This window comes from Camelina sativa, chromosome 9, assembly GCF_000633955.1.
Source record: "Camelina sativa cultivar DH55 chromosome 9, Cs, whole genome shotgun sequence".
Taxonomy (NCBI): Eukaryota; Viridiplantae; Streptophyta; class Magnoliopsida; order Brassicales; family Brassicaceae; genus Camelina; species Camelina sativa.
Genome location: NC_025693.1, coordinates 3,826,387 through 3,852,809, shown reverse-complemented (window position 1 = coordinate 3,852,809; position 26,423 = coordinate 3,826,387). Strand labels below are relative to the sequence as shown.

General features: G+C 40.6%; 3 protein-coding genes across 3 annotated transcripts; 2 read left to right on the top strand and 1 right to left on the bottom strand.

The window, feature by feature from the left end:
• Positions 80–1,812, bottom strand: LOC104710397 (probable plastid-lipid-associated protein 4, chloroplastic). Its single transcript, XM_010426976.2, has 6 exons — positions 1,295–1,812; positions 1,058–1,171; positions 874–969; positions 552–626; positions 389–456; positions 80–299 (listed from the first exon to the last, which is right to left on the bottom strand). The coding sequence occupies exons 1-6, from the start codon at positions 1,595–1,597 to the stop codon at positions 227–229; spliced, it is 729 nt and encodes a 242-aa protein (XP_010425278.1). The 5' UTR covers positions 1,598–1,812; the 3' UTR covers positions 80–226.
• On the top strand, positions 1,596–4,706 carry LOC109126346. The gene is made up of 3 exons (XM_019229853.1): positions 1,596–1,712; positions 2,246–3,728; positions 4,030–4,706. Exons 1-3 carry the CDS (start codon positions 1,596–1,598, stop codon positions 4,704–4,706), a joined length of 2,277 nt encoding a protein of 758 aa, XP_019085398.1.
• Positions 20,542–24,994, top strand: LOC104710394. The gene is made up of 9 exons (XM_010426972.1): positions 20,542–20,826; positions 20,940–21,515; positions 21,583–22,677; positions 22,755–23,079; positions 23,163–23,418; positions 23,504–23,720; positions 23,794–24,140; positions 24,231–24,368; positions 24,478–24,994. Exons 1-9 carry the CDS (start codon positions 20,698–20,700, stop codon positions 24,545–24,547), a joined length of 3,153 nt encoding a protein of 1,050 aa, XP_010425274.1. The 5' UTR covers positions 20,542–20,697; the 3' UTR covers positions 24,548–24,994.

The following is a 26,423-nucleotide window of genomic DNA, read 5'->3' as shown; positions in this document are numbered from 1 at the left end:
ACACAGGGACATGAGTCCTTTTCTGAAGTCTCTTGACAATTCAAAGCTTTGAGCTTTTTTTTTATCTGATATAGTGCAATGTCGATCAGAACAAGCTGAAACAACAGCTTTTTTTTTGAATTCTCTCTTATTAGATTTTATGTTAGATTACAATAGATCAGAACAAGCTGATGAAGAGAGACAGAACAAGGTATGTATGATGGCTCGGAACCATTTTTTCGACTAATCAGAGAGGAATTCTATAAGTCGGATCGAACATCTTCAGTATAAACAAGTTGCCTTTGTCACCTCTTGATAACCTGCAAAAGAAAACTTCGTTTTTAAGACTCAAACGTTTTGGATATTTGTTCAGAAAACATGAAAATGAAAACTATCATTCACCACTGACCGTAGCTCCTCGTCCACATAGGTAATCTCAAGTTCACCGCGCGCGCTATCAGGTGCTTTTACAGGAATCTGCACAGCCAACACCAATCAGTAAAAGAAGCATGTGGCATGTTAATCAGTTTATGTTTTCTTATATACCAGCAAGTAGTTTTTGGTGTACTTACAAAGCCGAGAATTTTAAACACTTGAAGTTTCACAGCAACCTTCTTTGTATTGAGGGGAGTCAAGTCTCCAGTTACCTAGCAAAGAATTGTAGTTTGCTAATATATGAGACTCACTTTACAAAAACTCTCCAATAATAATGCTAGATTGATGAGAAAAGTTTGGTCTTAATCTTATGCCCTTACCTTAGCCACAATTGAACGGTTCAAAACACAATGGAAAGCAATTACAGTGTTCTCTAAAACTAATGATATATGTCTAATCTAACACAACAAAGCTAGTTGTGAGAGCAAATAGTACAAAAAGAGCGGTTTGAAACTTTACCGAGTTATAGAAAGGCCAAGTCTCCATGTTTTGCACCTTTAGTGTATCGACATTGATAGATTGGTAGTTTGTTATTGATCTTAAGAACCTTGGTTTCTGTTGCATTGTTCAAAAGATAAAGAGATTGACATAACAAGCCAAAAACAAACATAGACAACAACAAAAGCAACACAAGTTCTCTAACCTTTGCTTGCAGAATCGAAGCAGAGGTTGTATAAATGAGCTCCCATTTCCCATTGACTAAATCAGACTTCAGAGGCTGCTTCGTTGGGTTAACTGCTTCCACCTTACGAGCTAACTGTGTCCGTACAAACAAAAGTCATTCAGAATTGTTTCTTAATCACATTCTCTAGACCCTAAATGTACCAAACCTATTCTCAAAACCCTAATGATGGTTCCCACAGGAAGAGAAATCAAGAACCTGATCAATCCGAAGCTGATCATCAGGCGAGGCCTTAGCACCACGCTTGAGTGGTGCAATGGCTTCAAGAAGATCTTGTTTGAGCTGTTTCTGCTTCTCAGCTCGACCGTTTCTTGTCAGAAACGCAGGAGGAAAGCTGAAAACAGCTTGGATTCTCAATCTTTCCCGATCACTTTTTCGGATGGTCTGTAACTTGGTCGGAACGGCAAATCCACTGTCGGACTTCATAAGACTGCCAGAAAGATTAAATCCTGTGGTCGGAGACATCGGAACTGTAGTCTTTAAGCACGAAGGTAAAGCCATGGGAATCAAAACAGGACAACACTTCTCGATTGAAGTTGTTAGAGTCGCTGCTTCGTTTCAGAGAGACTCTGTTTCAATGCAGACACAGAACAGAAGAAGAGAGAAGAGTGAGATCGTGGCTCTGTCTTTGCCATGGCTGACAGCACCAACACAGTCGCAAAGATAAGATTTTTCTCTCTCTCTCTCCTCTGAAACGAGAGGCTCTCGTCGTTTCCTATTCCGTACGGCGTCGTTTTGAAACAAATGTAAAATGAAGAGCTTTGCCATTTTCTTGAAATTGTCCAAAGGCTCCAGCAGTTGAAATTGTCCAAAGAAACACAATATTAATGAGAAAGGGATCATTTAAAATTTAAATTAGACAAGCAGTTGTGTTCTATAGTTCCAATCACCATGTATACAGAATGATACAATATAGACACTACAAAACTGTTACGTACATAGTTATGTGAAGACTTGAGTTCTATCTTATCATATTCTACACAGCTCTCCTTAACGATTGTGTTATTTAATAATACTATGAATCAAGGGCTAAAGTTACCTATATCATAAGCATTATGCGATTACCAACTGAATTGACAAAACTTTCAACGCGAAAAACCGAATCTTTACTATGATCATCAAACTCTACTATGATCATCAAACAAGTAGAGGATTCTGTCGGCGGTTTCCCCGAGCCGTCTTCCGGTGGTGGGAGGGGGTGACAAGGAGGGGAGTCACGGGGAAGGGATCTCTGAGAAGGGTGTGGAGGTCTCGTCGGAGGGAAGTCAAGTGCAAAAGGGTTCAAAGGCAGTGTCGTCCTCGCTTCATCCTGCGGTGGGGGTTCTCAATGGAAAGCGATCCTTTCTACAGGCTGCTCAAAAACGTATGTTTACTAAGCAAAAGTTTCAAGTTGTGGAGGTTGATGGTAAGGAGAAGGTTGTAGTCCCGCGGGAGGTTTTTGAGGATGTTAAACCTCTGTGGGAGGATTTTGTGGTGGGAAAATTTGTTAACGCAAAGGCTCCTCATGTCGGTAAGATTCACATGATAGTGAATAAGATTTGGAGGCTTGGAGATAAAACATCGTTGATTGACGTTTTTGCTGTGAATGAGTTTACGGTTAAGTTTCGTGTGCGAAGTGAGGGCATGCAACATAGGGTTCTAAATCGAGGCATGTGGAACATTGCGGATCTGCCCATGATTATTTCTAAATGGTCTCCTTTTACTGAAGAGGCTCAACCAGTTATGAAATCTATTCCATTATGGGTCACTCTCAAGAATGTTCCACCCACTCTGTTTACAGAGAAAGGCTTTGAGTTTCTTGCTAGTGCAGTAGGGGAGCCGATTCGATTGCATTCAAACACTGAAGCGTGTGTGAGTTTTGACAAGGCACAAATCATGGTGAACGCGGACCTGACAAAGGAGTTGCCACGGGAGTACATCGTCTCGGGTGAGGAAGAGGGCGAACTTGAAACTGTAGTTTTATACAGCTATCCTCAGCTCCCACCTCGATGTTCTAACTGTCAGCAATGGGGACATCTTCGCACTACGTGTTTGTCCCCTGGGGTTTCTCCCCCTCTGCAAACTCAATCAGTGTCCCCTGCAATAGGGACTACTGAACCTCAATCTTCTGATTCCCCTCCAGCTCTCGCCTCTGAGATTTCACAGGTGGTGCCTTCGGCTCTTGTTTCTGAGAGTTTGATAGTGGTGCCTCCGGTTCTTGGCTCTGGGAGTTCGTTAGTGGAGACTCAGAGTGTTACCAATCAGGATTCAGGGGAAGTAAACTTGACGGATGTATGGATTACACCAAAATCGGCTGGTAGGATCAGTCCTAGTAAGCGGCAGGAGAAGTCGGAGCTAGGTGCTGGTTCTTTGTTAAAAAACTCTTACTCTGTTCTTGGGGAGGCGGAGGATGCTACCCAGGCTAATGAGAAAGTTCACGAGGAGGTTGCTCAGCAGAAGGCTGGGGTCTCTGCTCAACAGTCTGCGGAGGAGGTTCCAAAGGCTCCACTCCAACACTCTGGGGTTGTTTCAACGCAGAGTGCACAACCGGAGGTGCAGATCCGGACCTATTTGCATCGGGGCACAAAAACAGCTAAGAAGAACAATTCAACTCTTCATACTCAATCTTCTAGGACTAATCCCGGAGATCAGAGTAAGGAGCCTCCCCTAAAGCATTGATGTCAGGTTTCTGTTGGAATGTTCGTGGTCTAAATAAATGTTCAAAACATTCCGTAATAAAACAGTGGTTGGAGGGTAGTAAGTTGCAGTTTGGTTGTTTGCTTGAGACAAGGGTGAGGGAACATAAGGCTTTACGTTAGGGAGTCGTTTGTTCCCTGGTTGGTCTATCCTGACAAATTATGAACATAATGGGAGGGGTCGCATTTAGATTCTGTGGAAGAATACGGTGCGGTTGGATCCTTTTTATAAGAGTGAACAGGTAATCACTTGTTCAGTGAAACTTTCGGATCAAACAGAGGAGTTCTTTTGCTCCTTTGTCTATGCTTTGAATACTGTTGAGGCTAGGAAGATCTTATGGGAGGAGCTTAGGGCTCATCATGACTCTCCTATTATTCAGAATAAGCCTTGGTTGGTTCTTGGGGATTTTAATGAAACCTTGGACATGGCAGAACACTCCAAGGTGGATACTAATCCAATAATTTTTGCGGGTATGCGGGATTTCCAAGCAGTTGTGAACTATTGCTCTCTCTCCGACATGTCTTTCCACGGTCCTCTCTTTACATGGTGCAACAAGCGTGACGCTGATCTAATTCATAAAAAGTTGGATCGGGTGATGATTAATGATGCATGGATGCGGTCTTTCCCGCAGGCTTACAGTGTGTTTTCGGCTGGAGGTTGTTCTGATCATTTGCATAGTCGGGTTATGCTTCAGGGGGATGTCGTCAGTCAAGCTAGAAGGCATAAGCCTTTTAAGTTTGTGAACCTAATGACTGAGATGGAGGAGTTTAGGCCACTGGTTGCTAGTTACTGGCAGGATACTCAACCTCTGTTCTTGTCAACCTCTACACTGTTTCGATTCTCTAAAAAACTGAAGAGTTTGAAACCGGCTCTACGCTCCTTGGCAAAGACTCGGTTAGGGAATCTTGTGCGTAAGACTAAAAGAGGCTTTTGATATTTTATGCAGTAAACAGCAAGCAAACTCGACTTCTCCATCTCCTATGGTGATGGCAGAGGAGAATGCAGCTTATAAGAGGTGGGACTTTCTGGCAGGTTTGGAAGAGAAGTACCTTAAGCAGAAGTCTAAGCTGCATTGGTTAAAGGTTGATGACAAGAACAATAAAGCATTCCATAGAGCAGCTACTCTGCGAGTAGTCTCTAACATAATTAAGGAGATTCAAGATTCTAGCGGTCGTGTGGTTGCGAATGAGGTTGACATAAAAGCCGAGGCTGAACGGTACTTTCGAGATTTCTTACAGACGATCCCGGTTGGGTTTGAGGGGACTACAGTGGAAGAGATGGAACTCTTGTTCCCATTCCGGTGTTCTAGTCTTGAGCAGCACATTTTAACTAGGGAGGTCTCTGGTGAGGAGATCAAAAAAGTTCTCTTTGCCATGCCTAGTGATAAATCACCAGGACCAGATGGCTTCACTTCGGAGTTCTACAAAGCTTCATGGGAGATATTGGGTTTGGAGTTTGTGTTAGCAGTTCAATCTTTTTTCGCTAAAGGTTTTCTCCCTAAAGGTATCAATTCAACCATCCTTGCGTTGATTCCTAAGCAAGTATCTGCCAAGACAATGAAGGACTATCGCCCAATTTCATGTTGTAATGTGCTCTATAAAGTCATTTCCAAGATCATTGCAAATCGACTCAAGAGGGTTCTCCCGAAATTCATTTCTAGCAACCAGTCAGCTTTCGTGCAGGACCGGTTGTTAATAGAGAACGTGTTGTTGGCTACGGAACTTGTTAAAGATTACCATAAGGATTCCATATCGGGATGTTGTGCAATCAAGGTGGATATCTCCAAAGCATTGGACTCTGTTCAGTGGTCCTTTCTCTCGAAGGTCCTCACAACAATGCAGTTTCCCCCATTGTTTATCCATTGGATCATGCTTTGTGTCACCACCGCTTCTTTTTCAGTCCAGGTTAATGGTGAGCTCGCTGGTTTCTTCAGGAGTTCTCGGGGGCTTCGTCAGGGTTGCTCGCTGTCTCCCTACCTGTTTGTAATCTGCATGGACGTGCTTTCCAAACTACTTGACAAGGCCGCGGGTCAACACTTGTTGGGTTATCATCCTCGTTGCCGGAATCTTGGTCTCACCCATCTTAGTTTCGCTGATGATATCATGGTTCTTTCTGATGGTAAAATTCGCTCTATTGAGGGCATTGTTGAGGTTTTCACTCAGTTTGCGAAACTGTCTGGTTTAGCAATAAGCATGGAAAAATCAACCCTTTACTTGGCTGGGGACATAGCATCTTGTCCGGATCCTGTTTCTGTTCCATTTGCCATCGGTACGCTGCCGGTTCGTTATTTGGGGCTTCCCTTAGTAACAAAGCGTCTTACTACTACAGATTGCGCCCCGTTATTGGAGCAGATTCGGAAACGGATAGGTTCCTGGACGGCTCGGTACCTCTTTTTTGCAGGACGTTTTAACTTGATATCTTCGGTTTTGTGGAGTGTTTGTAATTTTTGGATGGGAGCTTATCAGTTGCCTCGTGAGTGTTTAGAAGAGATTAACTCCATGTGTTCTGCTTTTCTCTGGTCGGGGGTGGAGATGAGTGTGAGGAAAGCTAAGGTATCTTGGGAAGCGGTTTGTCATCCAAAACATGAGGGTGGGTTAGGACTGAGGTCGCTTCATGAGGCAAATGTTGTATGTTGTCTTAAATTGATATGGAGAGTTGTTTCGAATGGTGATTCTCTTTGGGTGAAATGGGTTCGTGGGACTTTATTACGCCAAGCTTCCTTTTTGGTCGGTCAAACCTACAACTAGCCTGGGTTCTTGGATCTGGACTAAGCTTCTAAAGTATCATGATCTCGCAAAAACATTTTGTAAAGTTGAGGTGGGGAATGGGGAACAAACGTTTTTCTTGTTTGATAACTGGTCCACTATGGGTGTGCTTGTTGATGTTGCTGGCGAGAGAGGAGTTATTGATATGGGGATCAGTTGGCAGAGCTCTGTGGCGGCAGTGTGGTCTTCTCGGAGACGGCAAAGACACCAATCGGATCATCTCAATGCAATTGAGGATGCTCTGCTTCTGCAGTGGCAACAGCGTAAACAGTGTCATGATAAGGTGCTCTGGCGAGGCCGTATTGATGTGTTTCGGCAAAAATTCTCAACCCGGGATACCTGGAACCATATCCGAACGACGTCAGCTATGGTTACATGGCATAGGGGTGTCTGGTTTGGCCATGCCACGCCTAAGTTCTCGTTCTGTGCATGGTTGGCAGCTCTAGATCGTTTATCAACGGGTGTTCGTATGATTGCGTGGAATGGGACGGCTGCAAGTACTTGTGTGCTCTGTAACACCACCATGGAGACTCGGGATCACCTCTTTTTTAGCTGTGACTTTGTATCTCCTATATGGTCTGCTCTCGCGAAGGGGCTATTGAAAGCTAGGTTCACCACTGATTGGACCTTCCTTCTTGGTTTTCTATCCCAGTCGAACTTGCCACTGGTGGAGGGATTTCTCATCCGCTATGTATTCCAGGTGGTTATCTATACGGTTTGGAGGGAACATAATGGGCGAAGGCATGGGGAGACGCTGAAATCTGCAGATGTTCTTATTCAGTGGGTTGATCGGCAAGTACGAGATCAGCTTCTTGCTATTGGTTTCATGGGTGATAGACGACACGATGAGGCATTTCAGTTGTGGTTTCAATCTAGAATTTCAGCCTAAATGATGTAACTGTTTGTTCTCAGCTGTTCTCTTTCGAAAAAATGTTGCAGGAGTTGTAAAAACGTTTTATTTTTCTTTTGAATATAATTTAAGATTTGATTCAAAAAAAAAAAAAAGTAGAGGATTCTAAGTTTCCACTACGAGTTACAAACAATTCACTACAACGGAGTGTTACAGGAAACAAGAGAAAGAGAGAGAGAGAGTAGATGCATACACAATGAACGAGAGTCTCAAATATACACATGGCCACATGGGAGAGCACAACATAACCAACAAACTCTGCCTTCACTTTAACCACTCTTGAATCCTTCTCTGTTTTTGATTTTGTACCAGACTATAACCAACTCACTTCTCATTAGTTTAAATTTATATTATTGAAAATTCATAATCAACAGAAACAATATAGGAAGGTCATGGAGCCCAAAAAAAAAATCACGATAAATTTTTCATTAGAACAATTGATGTTTTATGCTTGGTCTGTGGAGCCCAAAAAATAACTCACGATAAATTTTTCATTAGAACAATTGATGTTTTAGGCTTGGTCTGTGGAGAAAAAGATCTCATATCGTATAGATGTGAAGGGGCTTGAGTAATATATAAAGGATAAGAGCACACATAGGTTCTCCAAAAATATTTTAGATATAATAATATTATTTAATTAAATTTTGTTTGTTTTTCAAAAATTAGACAGGTATTGAGAGAGAGGTCTAAGAGTATCTGTAAAAATGTGGGCAGAGACATAATATCTCTCTCTCTCCTCACTTTTTATTATTTTTATATTTTATTATTCTTTTGACACTCACTAAAAGATGACTATTGTGTATGTTTTTAGAGTCTCTCCACTCAATGTCAATTGGTTTTGAGTTGTAAGCTCATATTAAACCCTAATATAACATGGTATCAGAGCCTACACATGCTGACCCGTTAATTAATCCGGCCCAGATAGAGGCTTGATCACCCTATTAATTGATGGCCCAAAGGAAGGCCCAATTTCATCGAGATAGCTAAAAAAAGAGCATTATCACGTACTAGTAAATCATATCGGCTCTAACTCAGAGGTACTTCTATAGAGAGAAGATGTGTAAGGGAAGGATATAAGTGTAATTAGTAGTGTACAAAACCCTTGTGTGTATGCTGTATATATATTGTAATTTTTACTATCAATAAGACTCAAGACATTCCTTACATGGTATCAGAGCAGTAGGATCCTAAAACTAAAAAAAAATTTTTTACGCCGCCCTCATAGTTCTTCTTCTTCGCTACTCTCTTCTCCCTTCTCAATGGCTGCTCCTCCTTCTGATATTATAAACACTGCTTCTGCATCTCAACTTCACAATATCAATATGTCCAATGTCACAAAACTCACAGCTTCTAACTATCTGATGTGGAACCGTCAGATACGTGCATTGCTTGCCGGATACGGTCTCGCTGGTTTCCTTGATGGCACCACAGTTGCTCCAGCAGCAACCGTCCTCTCCGCTGGCAATACCATTCCCAATCCGGCGTATGATCTCTGGGTTCGACAGGATCAATTGCTTGTCGCCAGTCTCCTTGGTGCGATCTCTGTCAAGGTTCAACCCATCCTCTCCAAAGCGTCCACCTCGTCTCAGATTTGGACCCTTCTCTCTTCCACATATGCGAAACCAACTTGGGGTCATATCAAACAGCTTCGAGAACAGATCAAACAATGGAAGAAAGGTATACGCACTGTTGATGAATATGTTCAGGGACTCGTTGCTCATTTCGATCACCTCGCTACTCTTGGCAAACCCTACGAACACGAGGAGCAGATTGAGTATCTTCTTGGTGGTCTCCCGGAAGATTACAAACCTATCATCGATCAGCTTGATGGTCTTGACACTCCTCCTTCAATCCCAATGATCCATGAAAAGCTTATCAACTTTGAGTTGAAGCTTCTTTCGCAAGTCTCTTCGTTCGTGGTTCCTGTAACAGCTAATGCCGCCTTCAACAAATCCTCTCCTCACACCAACAATCCACGCAATCAATATCGCTCCTCCTCTCGCGGTGCTTCCGACTCCAACTCCCGTGGGGGACACGGCCGAGGTTATCAAGGCCGATGTCAACTATGTGGTGTCTTCGACCATAATGCTCGGCGGTGCTCTCAGTTACCGCGCTCCAGTTCTGGTTTCCAACCATCTGGTGGTGGTTACTCGCCTCACGCTAACATGGCTGCTGTTCCTCCGTACAACTCGGCCAACTGGGTTATGGATAGTGGTGCTACGCATCATCTTACTGCTGATCTGTCCAATCTCTCCCTCCATCAACCGTACAACGGTGGTGAGGACGTAACCATTGCTGATGGTTCTGCTCTCAAGATTGCTCAAACTGGTTCCGCCTTACTCCCTACTCCCTCACGCTCACTTGCTTTAAACGATATCTTATATGTTCTAGAGATAAGCAGGAATCTCATCTCGGTATATCGGTTGTGTAACACTAATCAAGTATGTGTTTCATTCTTTCCTGCACATTTTCAGGTGACGGATCTGAAAACGGGGATCCGATTACTCCAAGGCCGAACTAGGAATGAGCTGTATGAGTGGCCAATTCACCGCAACACCATTAATGTGTTCTCGGCGTCATCTTCACCAAAAACGGATCTCTCCTCCTGGCATCTTCGACTTGGGCATCCCTCCTTTTCAGTTTTAAAAGCCATTGTTTCAAAGTTTTCTTTACCTATTTCTCTACCTTCTCAAACACAATTCTCTTGTTCTGATTGTTTCATCAGTAAAAGTCACAAACTTCCTTTTGCTTCAAACACAATCACATCTTCTCAACCTCTTGAGTACATATATACTGATGTGTGGACATCTCCCATTACTTCATCAGAAAATTTCAAATACTATCTTGTGTTGGTAGATCATTTTACTCGTTATACATGGCTTTACCCTTTAAAACTTAAGTCTCAAGTCCAAGATGTCTTTATAGCCTTCAAGGCTCTTGTGGATAACCGTTTTCAAACGAAAATTCGAACATTGTACTCGGATAATGGTGGTGAGTTCATTGCTCTCCGCTCGTTTTTGGTGACTCATGGCATCACACATCTCACGACACTGCCACATACGCCATAGCATAATGGTATTTCCGAGAGGAAGCATAGGCACATCATCGAGACTGCTCCTGCTATGCTTGGTCATGCTTCGGTTCCTCTTGGCTTCTGGCCTTATGCGTTTGCGGCTGCGGTGTATCTTATCAACCATATGCCGACCGACATTCTTGGTGGAGACTCGCCTTACCACAAACTTTTTCAAACGGATCCGAATTATCACAAGCTGCGTGTTTTTGGATGTGTATGCTACCCCTGGCTACGTCCTTATCGCAAACACAAGCTGAAATCACGCTCTACACCGTGTGTGTTCTTTGGATACTCACTTACACAAAGTGCCTATTTGTGTTTGGATGCTACAACTGGTCGAATGTATACATCTCGACATGTCAAATTCGTGGAGACCAGTTTCCCGTTTGCCAAAGTTTTGACGTCTCCCACCACAACACCACAGGTTCTGGTGGTCTCTTCTCCGGAGTCGATAGTGATTTCTGTGTCGTCGGTACCAATCACTCCCACATCATCAGCTCCTTCCGACTCACCCCCGCGTTCAGATCCTCACCCGTCGTCAACATCAACATCAACATCGTCGTCGTCTTCCGCCTCCTCTGATGTTGCTCACGAAAATAGAACCAAACGGGCTCAAGACTTATCAGCGAATAAGGCCTCTCCAGGCCCAGTTCATGAATCTAATTCATCAAGCCCATCAAGGCATCCTGTTTCACCAAGCCCATCAAACAATTCAAGTCCACAACGCGATACATTGTCTTCCTCGTCCTCTGGCTCGACAATCCCATCGTTACCTGCATCACCGGCTCCATTGCCTCTTGCCCCAGCTCCGCCGTTAATTCCACAACAAAACCAACATTCTATGCGGACACGGTCTAAAAATAATATCACAAAGCCGCACACCAAATATGGTCTCACGACATCAACAACACCGCATATACCCATGACGGGGGCCGAGGCTCTTCGTGATCCAAATTGGCGGAATGCTATGGTGGAGGAGNCCTTCCTTCTTGGTTTTCTATCCCAGTCGAACTTGCCACTGGTGGAGGGATTTCTCATCCGCTATGTATTCCAGGTGGTTATCTATACGGTTTGGAGGGAACATAATGGGCGAAGGCATGGGGAGACGCTGAAATCTGCAGATGTTCTTATTCAGTGGGTTGATCGGCAAGTACGAGATCAGCTTCTTGCTATTGGTTTCATGGGTGATAGACGACACGATGAGGCATTTCAGTTGTGGTTTCAATCTAGAATTTCAGCCTAAATGATGTAACTGTTTGTTCTCAGCTGTTCTCTTTCGAAAAAATGTTGCAGGAGTTGTAAAAACGTTTTATTTTTCTTTTGAATATAATTTAAGATTTGATTCAAAAAAAAAAAAAAGTAGAGGATTCTAAGTTTCCACTACGAGTTACAAACAATTCACTACAACGGAGTGTTACAGGAAACAAGAGAAAGAGAGAGAGAGAGTAGATGCATACACAATGAACGAGAGTCTCAAATATACACATGGCCACATGGGAGAGCACAACATAACCAACAAACTCTGCCTTCACTTTAACCACTCTTGAATCCTTCTCTGTTTTTGATTTTGTACCAGACTATAACCAACTCACTTCTCATTAGTTTAAATTTATATTATTGAAAATTCATAATCAACAGAAACAATATAGGAAGGTCATGGAGCCCAAAAAAAAAATCACGATAAATTTTTCATTAGAACAATTGATGTTTTATGCTTGGTCTGTGGAGCCCAAAAAATAACTCACGATAAATTTTTCATTAGAACAATTGATGTTTTAGGCTTGGTCTGTGGAGAAAAAGATCTCATATCGTATAGATGTGAAGGGGCTTGAGTAATATATAAAGGATAAGAGCACACATAGGTTCTCCAAAAATATTTTAGATATAATAATATTATTTAATTAAATTTTGTTTGTTTTTCAAAAATTAGACAGGTATTGAGAGAGAGGTCTAAGAGTATCTGTAAAAATGTGGGCAGAGACATAATATCTCTCTCTCTCCTCACTTTTTATTATTTTTATATTTTATTATTCTTTTGACACTCACTAAAAGATGACTATTGTGTATGTTTTTAGAGTCTCTCCACTCAATGTCAATTGGTTTTGAGTTGTAAGCTCATATTAAACCCTAATATAACATGGTATCAGAGCCTACACATGCTGACCCGTTAATTAATCCGGCCCAGATAGAGGCTTGATCACCCTATTAATTGATGGCCCAAAGGAAGGCCCAATTTCATCGAGATAGCTAAAAAAAGAGCATTATCACGTACTAGTAAATCATATCGGCTCTAACTCAGAGGTACTTCTATAGAGAGAAGATGTGTAAGGGAAGGATATAAGTGTAATTAGTAGTGTACAAAACCCTTGTGTGTATGCTGTATATATATTGTAATTTTTACTATCAATAAGACTCAAGACATTCCTTACATGGTATCAGAGCAGTAGGATCCTAAAACTAAAAAAAAATTTTTTACGCCGCCCTCATAGTTCTTCTTCTTCGCTACTCTCTTCTCCCTTCTCAATGGCTGCTCCTCCTTCTGATATTATAAACACTGCTTCTGCATCTCAACTTCACAATATCAATATGTCCAATGTCACAAAACTCACAGCTTCTAACTATCTGATGTGGAACCGTCAGATACGTGCATTGCTTGCCGGATACGGTCTCGCTGGTTTCCTTGATGGCACCACAGTTGCTCCAGCAGCAACCGTCCTCTCCGCTGGCAATACCATTCCCAATCCGGCGTATGATCTCTGGGTTCGACAGGATCAATTGCTTGTCGCCAGTCTCCTTGGTGCGATCTCTGTCAAGGTTCAACCCATCCTCTCCAAAGCGTCCACCTCGTCTCAGATTTGGACCCTTCTCTCTTCCACATATGCGAAACCAACTTGGGGTCATATCAAACAGCTTCGAGAACAGATCAAACAATGGAAGAAAGGTATACGCACTGTTGATGAATATGTTCAGGGACTCGTTGCTCATTTCGATCACCTCGCTACTCTTGGCAAACCCTACGAACACGAGGAGCAGATTGAGTATCTTCTTGGTGGTCTCCCGGAAGATTACAAACCTATCATCGATCAGCTTGATGGTCTTGACACTCCTCCTTCAATCCCAATGATCCATGAAAAGCTTATCAACTTTGAGTTGAAGCTTCTTTCGCAAGTCTCTTCGTTCGTGGTTCCTGTAACAGCTAATGCCGCCTTCAACAAATCCTCTCCTCACACCAACAATCCACGCAATCAATATCGCTCCTCCTCTCGCGGTGCTTCCGACTCCAACTCCCGTGGGGGACACGGCCGAGGTTATCAAGGCCGATGTCAACTATGTGGTGTCTTCGACCATAATGCTCGGCGGTGCTCTCAGTTACCGCGCTCCAGTTCTGGTTTCCAACCATCTGGTGGTGGTTACTCGCCTCACGCTAACATGGCTGCTGTTCCTCCGTACAACTCGGCCAACTGGGTTATGGATAGTGGTGCTACGCATCATCTTACTGCTGATCTGTCCAATCTCTCCCTCCATCAACCGTACAACGGTGGTGAGGACGTAACCATTGCTGATGGTTCTGCTCTCAAGATTGCTCAAACTGGTTCCGCCTTACTCCCTACTCCCTCACGCTCACTTGCTTTAAACGATATCTTATATGTTCTAGAGATAAGCAGGAATCTCATCTCGGTATATCGGTTGTGTAACACTAATCAAGTATGTGTTTCATTCTTTCCTGCACATTTTCAGGTGACGGATCTGAAAACGGGGATCCGATTACTCCAAGGCCGAACTAGGAATGAGCTGTATGAGTGGCCAATTCACCGCAACACCATTAATGTGTTCTCGGCGTCATCTTCACCAAAAACGGATCTCTCCTCCTGGCATCTTCGACTTGGGCATCCCTCCTTTTCAGTTTTAAAAGCCATTGTTTCAAAGTTTTCTTTACCTATTTCTCTACCTTCTCAAACACAATTCTCTTGTTCTGATTGTTTCATCAGTAAAAGTCACAAACTTCCTTTTGCTTCAAACACAATCACATCTTCTCAACCTCTTGAGTACATATATACTGATGTGTGGACATCTCCCATTACTTCATCAGAAAATTTCAAATACTATCTTGTGTTGGTAGATCATTTTACTCGTTATACATGGCTTTACCCTTTAAAACTTAAGTCTCAAGTCCAAGATGTCTTTATAGCCTTCAAGGCTCTTGTGGATAACCGTTTTCAAACGAAAATTCGAACATTGTACTCGGATAATGGTGGTGAGTTCATTGCTCTCCGCTCGTTTTTGGTGACTCATGGCATCACACATCTCACGACACTGCCACATACGCCATAGCATAATGGTATTTCCGAGAGGAAGCATAGGCACATCATCGAGACTGCTCCTGCTATGCTTGGTCATGCTTCGGTTCCTCTTGGCTTCTGGCCTTATGCGTTTGCGGCTGCGGTGTATCTTATCAACCATATGCCGACCGACATTCTTGGTGGAGACTCGCCTTACCACAAACTTTTTCAAACGGATCCGAATTATCACAAGCTGCGTGTTTTTGGATGTGTATGCTACCCCTGGCTACGTCCTTATCGCAAACACAAGCTGAAATCACGCTCTACACCGTGTGTGTTCTTTGGATACTCACTTACACAAAGTGCCTATTTGTGTTTGGATGCTACAACTGGTCGAATGTATACATCTCGACATGTCAAATTCGTGGAGACCAGTTTCCCGTTTGCCAAAGTTTTGACGTCTCCCACCACAACACCACAGGTTCTGGTGGTCTCTTCTCCGGAGTCGATAGTGATTTCTGTGTCGTCGGTACCAATCACTCCCACATCATCAGCTCCTTCCGACTCACCCCCGCGTTCAGATCCTCACCCGTCGTCAACATCAACATCAACATCGTCGTCGTCTTCCGCCTCCTCTGATGTTGCTCACGAAAATAGAACCAAACGGGCTCAAGACTTATCAGCGAATAAGGCCTCTCCAGGCCCAGTTCATGAATCTAATTCATCAAGCCCATCAAGGCATCCTGTTTCACCAAGCCCATCAAACAATTCAAGTCCACAACGCGATACATTGTCTTCCTCGTCCTCTGGCTCGACAATCCCATCGTTACCTGCATCACCGGCTCCATTGCCTCTTGCCCCAGCTCCGCCGTTAATTCCACAACAAAACCAACATTCTATGCGGACACGGTCTAAAAATAATATCACAAAGCCGCACACCAAATATGGTCTCACGACATCAACAACACCGCATATACCCATGACGGGGGCCGAGGCTCTTCGTGATCCAAATTGGCGGAATGCTATGGTGGAGGAGATCAATTCTCAATTACGCGAACACTCTTGGGATCTCACACCTCCAAAACCACATCAAAATGTCATCACTTGTAAGTGGATCTTCACTCTCAAATATAATCCAGATGGTTCTATCGCTCGTTATAAGGCACGGTTGGTTGCCCGTGGTTTTAATCAACAATACGGGGTTGATTATTCAGAGACATTCAGTCCTGTTATCAAATCCACCACCATTCGACTTGTCTTAGAAATTGCAGTCAAACGAAATTGGGCGATTCATCAGGTTGATATCAATAATGCCTTTCTCCAAGGCATCTTACAAGATGAAGTTTATGTCTCCCAGCCCCGAGGTTTTGTTGACCGTGGTAGACCATGTCATGTTTGTCGCTTGAGGAAAGCTCTGTATGGGTTGAAACAGGCTCCCAGGGCTTGGTACCAGGAACTACGCCAATTCCTTCTTGATTCTGGCTACAAAACATCGCTTGGGGATAACTCACTGTTTATTTATAAACATGATCGGTCTTATGTCTATGTATTGGTTTATGTTGATGATATTCTCATTGCAGGACCTGATGCTTTGGTGCGTGCCTTTCATATCTCTCTCGCTCGTCACTTTTCTCTTAAGGACCTCAGTCCAATTAGCTACTTCTTGGGGATAGAGGCTACGAGGTCATCCACTGGTTTACACTTGATGCAGCGCAAATACATCACTGATCTCCTCGCCAAAACCAAAATGCTTGATGCTAAACCAGTTCCAACGCCTATGTCGTCTTCCTCGCAACTTACGATTATCTCTGGCACACCTCTCGAAGATCCTAAGCAATATCGAATGGTTGTGGGGAGTCTACAATATCTAGCATTCACGAGACCGAACATTGCTTTCTCTGTTAACCGTCTATCGCAATTCATGCATAAACCCACAAATGCACACTGGCAAGCCGCCAAACGGGTGTTGCGATATCTTGCGGGAACACGATCTCTTGGTATCTTCCTCCGTTGTGATGCACCTCTCACGGTCCATGCCTTCTCGGATGCAGACTGGGGTCGGGATAAGGCAACATATGTGTCCACTAGTGCGTACATCGTCTACTTTGGTGGAAGTCCGGTTTCCTGGTCCTCCAAGAAGCAGTGCAGAGTTTCTAGATCATCTACAGAGGCTGAATATAGAGCGGTTGCAAACACAACCTCTGAACCCAAGTGGATCTGTACACTCTTAACTGAATTGGGGATTGAACTACCTACGGCGCCGGTGATTTACTGTGACAACATGGGCGCAATGTACCTTTGTGCAAATCCGGTTTTTCATACAAAGATGAAACATGTGGCTATAGATTATCATTTTGTTCGTGAAAACATTCAATCCGGTACACTTCGCGTCTCCCATATCTCCGGTGATGATCAGCTTGCTGATGCTCTAACAAAACCGCTGCCACCACCACGGTTCCTTGAGCTAAGTTTCAAGATTGGTGTCAAGAAACTGTCTCCATCTTGAGGGGGCGTATGGAGAGAAGATATGTAAGGGAAGGATATAAGTGTAATTAGTAGTGTACAAAACCCTTGTGTGTATGCTGTATATATATTGTAATTCTTACTATCAATAAGACTCAAGACATTCCTTACAACTTCCTTGTCAAGGAGACCTTGATGATGAGTTTGGAGTACTCGTGAACTATTTGTAGTTAACTAAGTAAGAGTGTGGTAACATAGTCTACTTTCTCAAATTGCATGCCAAATATCCAAGATACATATGACAGGGTCATAGGATTGATTAAATGTTTTTTGAAGACCTAAGGAGCCTAGGCTAAGTTATAACTATGTGTGAACATGGTTCAATAGGTGTCTTAGATCATCTCCAATGGTTTGCTTTATTTTTTCTTCTATAATAGAGTAACTTTATTTTTTTTACTCCAACCCACTTCTATTCTTACATCTAAAATAGAGATTGCTATTTTTTCCTCTATAAATAGAGAAACTCTATTTTCTTTCTCTATAAATAGAGGAAAATATAACAATCTTTATTTTAAAAGTGAAAAATAAAGGTGAATTGGAGCAAATTTACCTCTAAAATAGATTGCTATATTTTTCTTTATTATAGAAGAAAAAAATAGAGTAAACCATTAGTGTGATATATTTCTTTGATTAACACTTTTGATGCATTAAAAATAATATATTTTTATGTTTTTGTAGTTGGTCTCATGTTCATTATAATCATCTCTAATTTTCTCTTCTCATTTTCTACATATTAATCCAAATATGTGTAGCATAACTAGAGAGACAAAAGAGAGATAGATGAATAGTTGGTGGCGAAGATGGTTACAACAGAGGATGGAGTGGAAAAGAGGTCAATGAGCTGCATTGAGCAATGTAGAAACATGAATGATTATAGAGCAATTACTACTAATAAAAGGGATAATTTGAGGTTCATCAGCCTATCCACATCACATTTTCAATCTTCATCCTTAAGATGCCATGTCAACAGGTTAAGTTCTTTTGCCACGTGTTATTGATTTTAAGGGTTTGCTATCAAAATTCTTCGTATCTCTTTTTCTTTTATCACAGTTTCTACAATTTTCCTTCGTCTTACAAATCAACATTCCAATTAATTAAAATCCGAGCCACTACGCATTCTTTATATGATTATCATTTTTTATTATCTTAACTCAAATTCTTCTTCACACCATAATTTTCCAGTGTAGCCACCACCCTAATGTATTTTCTACGGAGTACTATACTTGGAGATATTATTTTCAGTTTAAAGCTTCGTTTAGATGCATAGACAATTAATCATTGACTGGGTTTGTCTGGATATATGTTCGGGTTTCTATATATGTTATGATCATTCATGAATCATGATCACTATGACTGTGGCGACTTTGAATCATTTACTTTTCGATCAATCTTTGACTAACGATTTTGGAAAGCTTGTGTGATTTATGATTCGTCATTTTTGACACATTGACCTTGCTTCTCTTCCACATGTTTCTCTCTCTTTTATTTGGATATAAAATTGGTTTTGTAATTATCTCTTAAAGAAAAAAATGGATTACTTTGTAATGCTTCACTTGAGAGTGTGTCTCATCTCATGATGCATGGCTTTTTCGATTGGGTTGCAAAGAGGTCTTAAGGATTTCACACTATTTTGCATGTTATTTTTATTTATTGCCAGTATCTAATTGTGTACGTTTATTCTCTTCTTTTGAAGGAACCAAAGTAAACATCTTCTTTTGAAGGAACAAAAATATAATCAAATGATACTTGAGCTTTAATAGCTAATTGAGAAGGCATACACCACTGTAAAGCCAGGGAAAAAGAAAAAGAAAAGGAACAACTTAAATTGGAGTACGCTTCTTATTATAACGAGTTAGCTCTTTCTTCTCACCAATGTGCTGATTTTATGTTTCAGAGCTTTCAACAATGTGGAGGAAAATGTGACAAATCAGACTAATGATTTTCAAGTTAGAGGATATTAATACATGTGGAATGGACCCAATTATAAGAATTATTAAGTTAAATAAAATCATACAAGTTTTAGAATATAGTATGTTGCTACGAAAAGAAATCTCATAGTGGTAACATTACAAATGTGAAGAAGTGTAAAACCTTACAAACAGTTCTCAACAAATGTTCTGAAAACAAAAAGTAATGGTTGTTCAATGTTCACTCAAGATACAAATCAACTTCCCACCACAAAAATGAAATGAATTGAAGGACAGAGCTGTCTGAAGTTGCATGAGGTGGATAGTGTTTGAGTAGCAGGAGGTGGAGATGTATTCGAAATAGCATTGCAAGACTGTTTAGTGGAGAAATTTGATTTCTTATGGTATTGTTCGAACAATACCATAAGACTAGGACACATTGCAAGACTGTTCGAACGGTTATTATCTTCAAGTTCATATCCATGTGGCGAGAATTAGACTAACTCTTAACAAGAAATCTTTCACATTAGACTAGGACACAAATCTTTCACATTAGAATGCTTTCGTAGGTTAATTAATTTACATTGTATAGACGATATATAATGAAAATATATATATTTACTTTCTTACTCACGATATTTCTGTAACATTTTAAATTCTAGAACAATGTTGTGAGTCTAAATATACATATTTTGTTGGATGTTTAAAGTGAAGAATTCGTGATGTTTATACAAAAAAATCCATGCGAGTGTTTAGAGGGAGGGTAGTACTATGTAAAATGCATACCGGGCGTAGCCCGGATTTTTCTGCTAATGTACTGAATGAGTCTATCAAGTATATGCTACTCAACCACGTCGTCGATGTCAGTAGACAAATTTCGAAAGCTGAATAAAGTTGTAAGCATTTGTATCTGTTTTCAGAATTTTTTTTTTAATAAAAAGTCAAAAAAAAATTTCCGTAACACTTCTTATAAAAATTTTAAACTGAAAATTTCGTAAGAAATTCTGAAATTTATTGATTTATCGTCATAACGTATTTTAAGCCTAGTTGATACAATTTGATATGAAGATAGAGATTGTGTTATATGAAACTAGAAAGAAAAATCTCAAAAAAATATCTACATAAGATATGAACATTAAAATCGTTACCAAGAAGAAAAAGGATATTAACATTTATTGAGATTATTCAAAAAACGAAAACAATTAATTAAGATGACGTAAACCAATAAAAGTTGTATTGTTTTTGAAAAAAAATTTAAAGTAAAAGTATTGGTCCTTTCCTAGGAGGAAAAAGAAAAGAACCAGTCTTTTGGTCTTCAACACTCTAACCTTTGGTTTTCCTTCTTCACAAGTATCTCTTAATCTTCTTTTGGACATTCATGTGTTCGCTCTCGTTCTAAAAGCAACTCCTTTGATCAAAGACAAAAATTGAGAGGTCTTGGGGGTTGTAGGAAGTTAGTTTTGAAAGATGAAGCAATTGTGGGTAGCAAAGGAAGATAAGAAGAAAGAGAGAATCGTCAAAGGGAGAGATCTACTCGATGTTGTCTTTTCGTGGTCTGTTCTTGATGTCTTAAACTCAAATCTTTACAAGGGAAAGGTTCTGTATTCTCTTTCTAGTCTTTTAAACTTTTTTTGTAGAGACTTATAAAGAGAGATATATATCTCCTTTTTCTTTGGTTGTTTCATGGATTTTGTGTTCTTGGTAATTAGGTCGGGAAGATTCCTAAAACATTTCCGTCAACCGTAGAGTATTTGGAGTCATTTGTTAATCCGCTTATTGAAGAGACACATGCTGCTTTGTTGTCAAGTATGGAAACGTTACGCCGTGCACCGGTTTTCAAAATCCGGGAAATCAAACCATCCAAAGATTTTAAACCTCCAAAGGATCTCAATTATGAAGTTACTTTGGAGGTAGTGTCTGATATTACGACTAATGGAGCTCGAAAGCAGCTAGAGGTCAATGATCTTATTGCAGTGACGTATAAGAAGCCTATTCGAATCGATGATTTGAGATGTTCCAATGAGCCTTACTTGCTGGCTCTTGTTTGGCATGTAGATGAAGATTTTCCTCATTTGATAACTATTATGGCTTCAAAACCAATCGTTTATTTCGAGGATGATTACACGCAAAGGACAAAGAAAGGACAAGTTGTGAGGAAACACCTAAACCTCTTTGGGGTTTACTTGATCAACATGATGACGAATATTCGTATTTGGACGGCGTTGCATCCAAATCCAGGAGGAAACTTGAAGCTGATTTCAAGAGTGCTTCAAAGCAACAATGAGGTAATTTAATAAGTATAAGTTTTGAAACAGAATCAAAATTATGTTTTGAAATCTTCTTCTTGTGTAGGTTGATGGAGAGACTTGTGTTATCTGTAAAGAAAACAGCGAGAGTGCAGTGTCACATCAGTCTGTGCGAATGCTTCGTTCATTCAAACTGAATTCATCTCAGGAAGAAGCGATTTTGCGCTGTCTAGAAGCTAACGGTTGCTGCCATTCCAACAATATCAAACTTATATGGGGACCGCCGGGCACGGGGAAGACGAAAACAACAAGTGTTCTGCTTTTGAACCTTCTGAAAATAAGATGTAGGACATTGACTTGCGCTCCAACTAACATAGCTGTTTTGGAAGTTTGTTCAAGGCTTGTGAATTTAGTCTCTGAGTCATTAAGCTTTTATGGGTATGGTCTTGGAGATATCGTGTTGTTCGGTAATAAAGAAAGGATGAAAATCAATGATCGGAAAGATTTGTCTGATGTCTTCCTTGACTACCGAGCGGAAGAGCTTTTTAATTGTTTTCAGGCTGTGACTGGATGGAGAGCTAATGTAAACCTCTTGATATGTTTGCTCAGTGATCCGAAAGAAGTGTATAAGCACTACTTGGTCAAAGAGGAATGTGCTAAGCAAAAAAACAAATATTGCGTAAATGAAACACCTCTGTCTTTTGAGGAATTTGTACAGAAGAGGTTTAACATACTAAGAGGTGAGCTGCAGCATCAGTTTCCAACTTTGTGTCTGCATTTACCAACTACCGTGCTCTCCTTTCGAGTGGCTGAGAAAATGTATGGGACTAACGAGCTCCTCCGTGGTATCAAGATTTCGGATATCATGGGAAATGGTAAAGAAGATGACACATTGGAGAATGATTCAAGAAAGAAAGATTGTCTTGAGATGTTGACATCGATTTGTGGAAGTATCAAACTTCCGGATTTCATATCAAAGATCGGACTTAAAGGACTCTGCTTAGCAAACGCATATCTGCTTTTCTGCACAGCATCAAGTTCTGCTAAGTTACACTTGAGTAGTCCAATACAACTTCTTGTGATCGACGAAGCGGCTCAGTTAAAAGAATGTGAATCGGCGATTCCTTTGCAGCTTCCTAGACTTAAACATGCAATTTTGATCGGTGATGAGAAGCAGTTGCCTGCAATGATCCAAAGCAAGGTCTGTTTTGTTACTAATTAGTAAAGTACTATACACATTCACCTTCTCTTTTGGTTACTAAACAAGTTATGTAACAGATTGCTTCAGAAGCTGATCTTGGTAGGAGTTTATTTGAAAGATTGGTGTTGTTGGGGCAAAATAAACAGTTGCTGAACATGCAATACCGGATGCATCCTTCGATTAGTATTTTCCCTAACCGAGAGTTTTACGATATGAAGATTTTGGATGCTCCTTCTGTGAGAGTGAGAAGTTATGAGAAAAAGTTTCTTCCTGAGAAAATGTATGGACCTTACTCTTTCATCAACGTAGCTTATGGAAGAGAACAGTTTGGAGAAGGTTACAGTTCGAAAAACATAGTGGAAGTCTCTGTTGTGGCTGAGATAGTCTCAAAGCTTTACTCAGGTAAACATATTTTTTTTATTCTTGATCAGTCTTAAAAGTTAGAGTTTGATGTTGATTCTATGTTTTGTAATGTCATATTTTAGTATCAAGAAAGACGGGAAGATCGATCAGCGTAGGTGTGATTTCACCTTACAAGGCTCAAGTGTTTGCAATCCAAGAAAGGATAGGTGAAAAGTATAATACTGGAGGGTCATTCACAGTGAGTGTTAGGTCCGTAGATGGGTTTCAAGGTGGTGAAGAAGATATTATAATAATCTCAACTGTTAGGTCTAATGGTAAAGGAGCAATTGGTTTTTTATCTAACCAACAAAGAACTAATGTAGCACTGACACGGGCTAGGTATATCTTAACACTTTCTCAGTCCCTTAGATGTTCATGTGAAACCGTTTTGGTTTGTTCTTGAGTCAGTTCTTCTTGTTTGTAGATATTGCTTATGGATTCTTGGAAACGAAGCGACTTTAACGGGAAATAAATCAGTGTGGAGGCAGTTAGTAGATGATGCGAAAGCAAGAGATTGCTTTCATGATGCAGAAGATGATGAGTCATTAGCTCAGTGTATTAAAAGATCAACTACAGCACTTGATGATCTTGATAAGCTTCAAAACAAGAAGCTTATTTCATTCGAGAATTCGATATGGAAGGTATGAAGTAAAACATTATGTACTCTGCTTAATATTATTCATCCTCTGGTCTTTTATTTTTATGTTCCAACAGGTTTGGCTTAGCTATGAGTTCTTGAAATCTCTTGAAGCGATCGTAGACTCTGAAATTAACAAAAGAGTTATGAGCTTTTTGGAGAAGTTATCTAATGGGAAGGAGCTTCAACAAGAGGTTGAGGTAGAGTGTGAGGATCTGTGGAGGCAACAGGAGATTGATGATGGACTAAGCCTCATTTGGGCAATAGACATTGTCAAGAAAAACAATCACCATGTCCAAGTTTTGAAGATCTGGCAGGTTCTGCAATCTTCTGATGTTTCTCGTGCCACAGAACATCTAGAGAAACATTACAGGAGATATACGAAAACCAAGATTAAACGGTGCAGATACGTATGCTCTCAAGGGTGAGTTAGTTAAAACTTTTGTGGCGTTTAATTAGACTGTCACTGAAATATGAGGAATTTATGTATTACTGTTTTCATATTTTGATGCAGAGATTTAGTTATACCAATGAAATGGCCGGTCGATTCCAGTTCTTGCACGAAAAAAGATATCGTAAGCGATGTTTCAAGATCGTTTGCATTGCTGAGTGTTGTGGAGGAGGAGGAAACTGTGACTCCCAAACCAATTAAGTAAAGTTTATTTAACGAGTCTTTGAGATTTCAGGAGTTTCATATATAATAGCAAATTTAATTATATAGAATTATAGATTATTGATTCTCTGTTTTTATCTGTTTGCAGGAAACAAGTGAAGATGAGTAAAGTGTGGAAAATTAGAAGAAAGGTTCTACTTTCAACATCTAAATCCTAAGTGAACTTTGACTGTTTCTGTTTGTTTATTTTGTGTCTTGCTGTGAACTCTTTTCCTCCGTTTATCTTTTGCCCTTTTTGTGTCAGAAATACTAATGGGGTTTTTTTGTGAGGATTCTCAAGCCTCATCCTTATCTCTTGAAATAGTTTGGATTGCGGATTTAGCGAAGCTCCTTATGGGCCTATGTATTAACTATACACTCGTTGGGATTCGTCTCTTAATTAATCAAGTTGAATACAACTTTTCAATAAGCTCCATGGAGACACTTGATACACAGAGACTCAAGAAACGTAGAAACTTTTTCCACAAGTATTGTTGAATCCTGCAAAGTATCAGCACAAATGTAGTGACCGTATTGCCCTGTCAAATGAAATGCCAAGTTGCATCAGTGACTTGAAACTTCTGCTGCTTCTTGCCCACGTAATCTCTGTAGATAGGGACATACTTATCTTGGTTTTATCGTCTAGACCAATTTCTTACCCATGTAATTTCTGTCGTTGCTTACCTCATGGATTCAGCCACCAAAACGCGTACGTGGAAATTAAAGATCTGTTATGAACCAACTATTTGCTTGGGAATTAAGAAAGATGTAAAAGCTTAGCTCCCTCTTAACCCTAATTCTCTCTTAGAGATTAAGGTATTCTTGGGGCTTATCCTTTTATTAATTGATAGAGACCCTTATAAAGGTTTCATACAACTTAATCATAACCCTAATGCATAAAGGAATCTACTCTAACGTATAGAAGATATTATGAAAACCAAACTCATAAATAAACCACTAATTAATTATAATGCCCTAACCATATCCTAATCAACTTAAATCAAGATCACAGAGGTAGAAACTTGAATCTCATCAAGCCTGGTCTTTAGGGCGCAGCAGCGATAAAAGCTGAAAAGACAGGAGCTATTTAAATGCTTATGCCAAGAGTGTGAATTACTGGTTGTCTTGCAACACAAGGGACTGTGTAATGATGTTCTAATAGGAGATGAATTTTGACTGTTACTTTCTTAAAGCAGACAAGTTTTTGTTTTGTTTTGTTAATGCAGCGTCGTCGGTACCTCCGTCCATATCTCATTCGTTGCAAATGAATTTGGTTTCTTCAGTCAGGGAACAAAACTCCTTCATGCCATGGTTCTAATTTTTAGTCTATTTGTTATGCAAGATTATATACGTAGATAGTTTTGGAGTACTCTCTACTTTTATATGTACTCTTTAAGTAGTTAATTTTTTCGGACTCTTAATTCTTAAGTGTTGGATATGGGTTTCACCCAGCCTTAACAGGCTTTCCTGCAGGCCCATTATCGAAACAGTCAACCCAAAATCCGAAAAGACAAACCGACTAAATCCTACTTGTCGGGCCGATCAAGCTCCTGAACGGCCCAATTAAGACGGATAGCCCAATAAGTGACGGCCCGGATAAGAACGATCGCCGACTTCACCTGAGGACAATCCCACATCGATCCCGAGGCAGAGAGGTGGAACGTCCCATCAGCTATAAATACCAGGGAAGCAGCTTGCAGAAGGCATCAAGTAACATCGGGCAAGAGTCTGGAGTAAATCCGATTCTAAGCTATAGTTCAGTTAGTCATTTTGGGAAGCACAATTCTCTGTAATTAGCCGTTCGGCTTATAACGGTTATATTGTAATTCGACGATCTTTGACTATCTTGATAAAGTCCTTTGTTTCACCCTTTCTATTATATCATCCTCGAGTTAGTAGCTATACTAGTTCAACATTAAGTATAGTTAGAGCTCAATGATCTAGAACTAATCGGACAAAGTACTGTGTGTAAATGAACATGAGTAACCGAATGTTTAAAACTAATTCTCCTAGATATACAGTAGTCATTATGAACAGCATCTTGAAGTACAATTG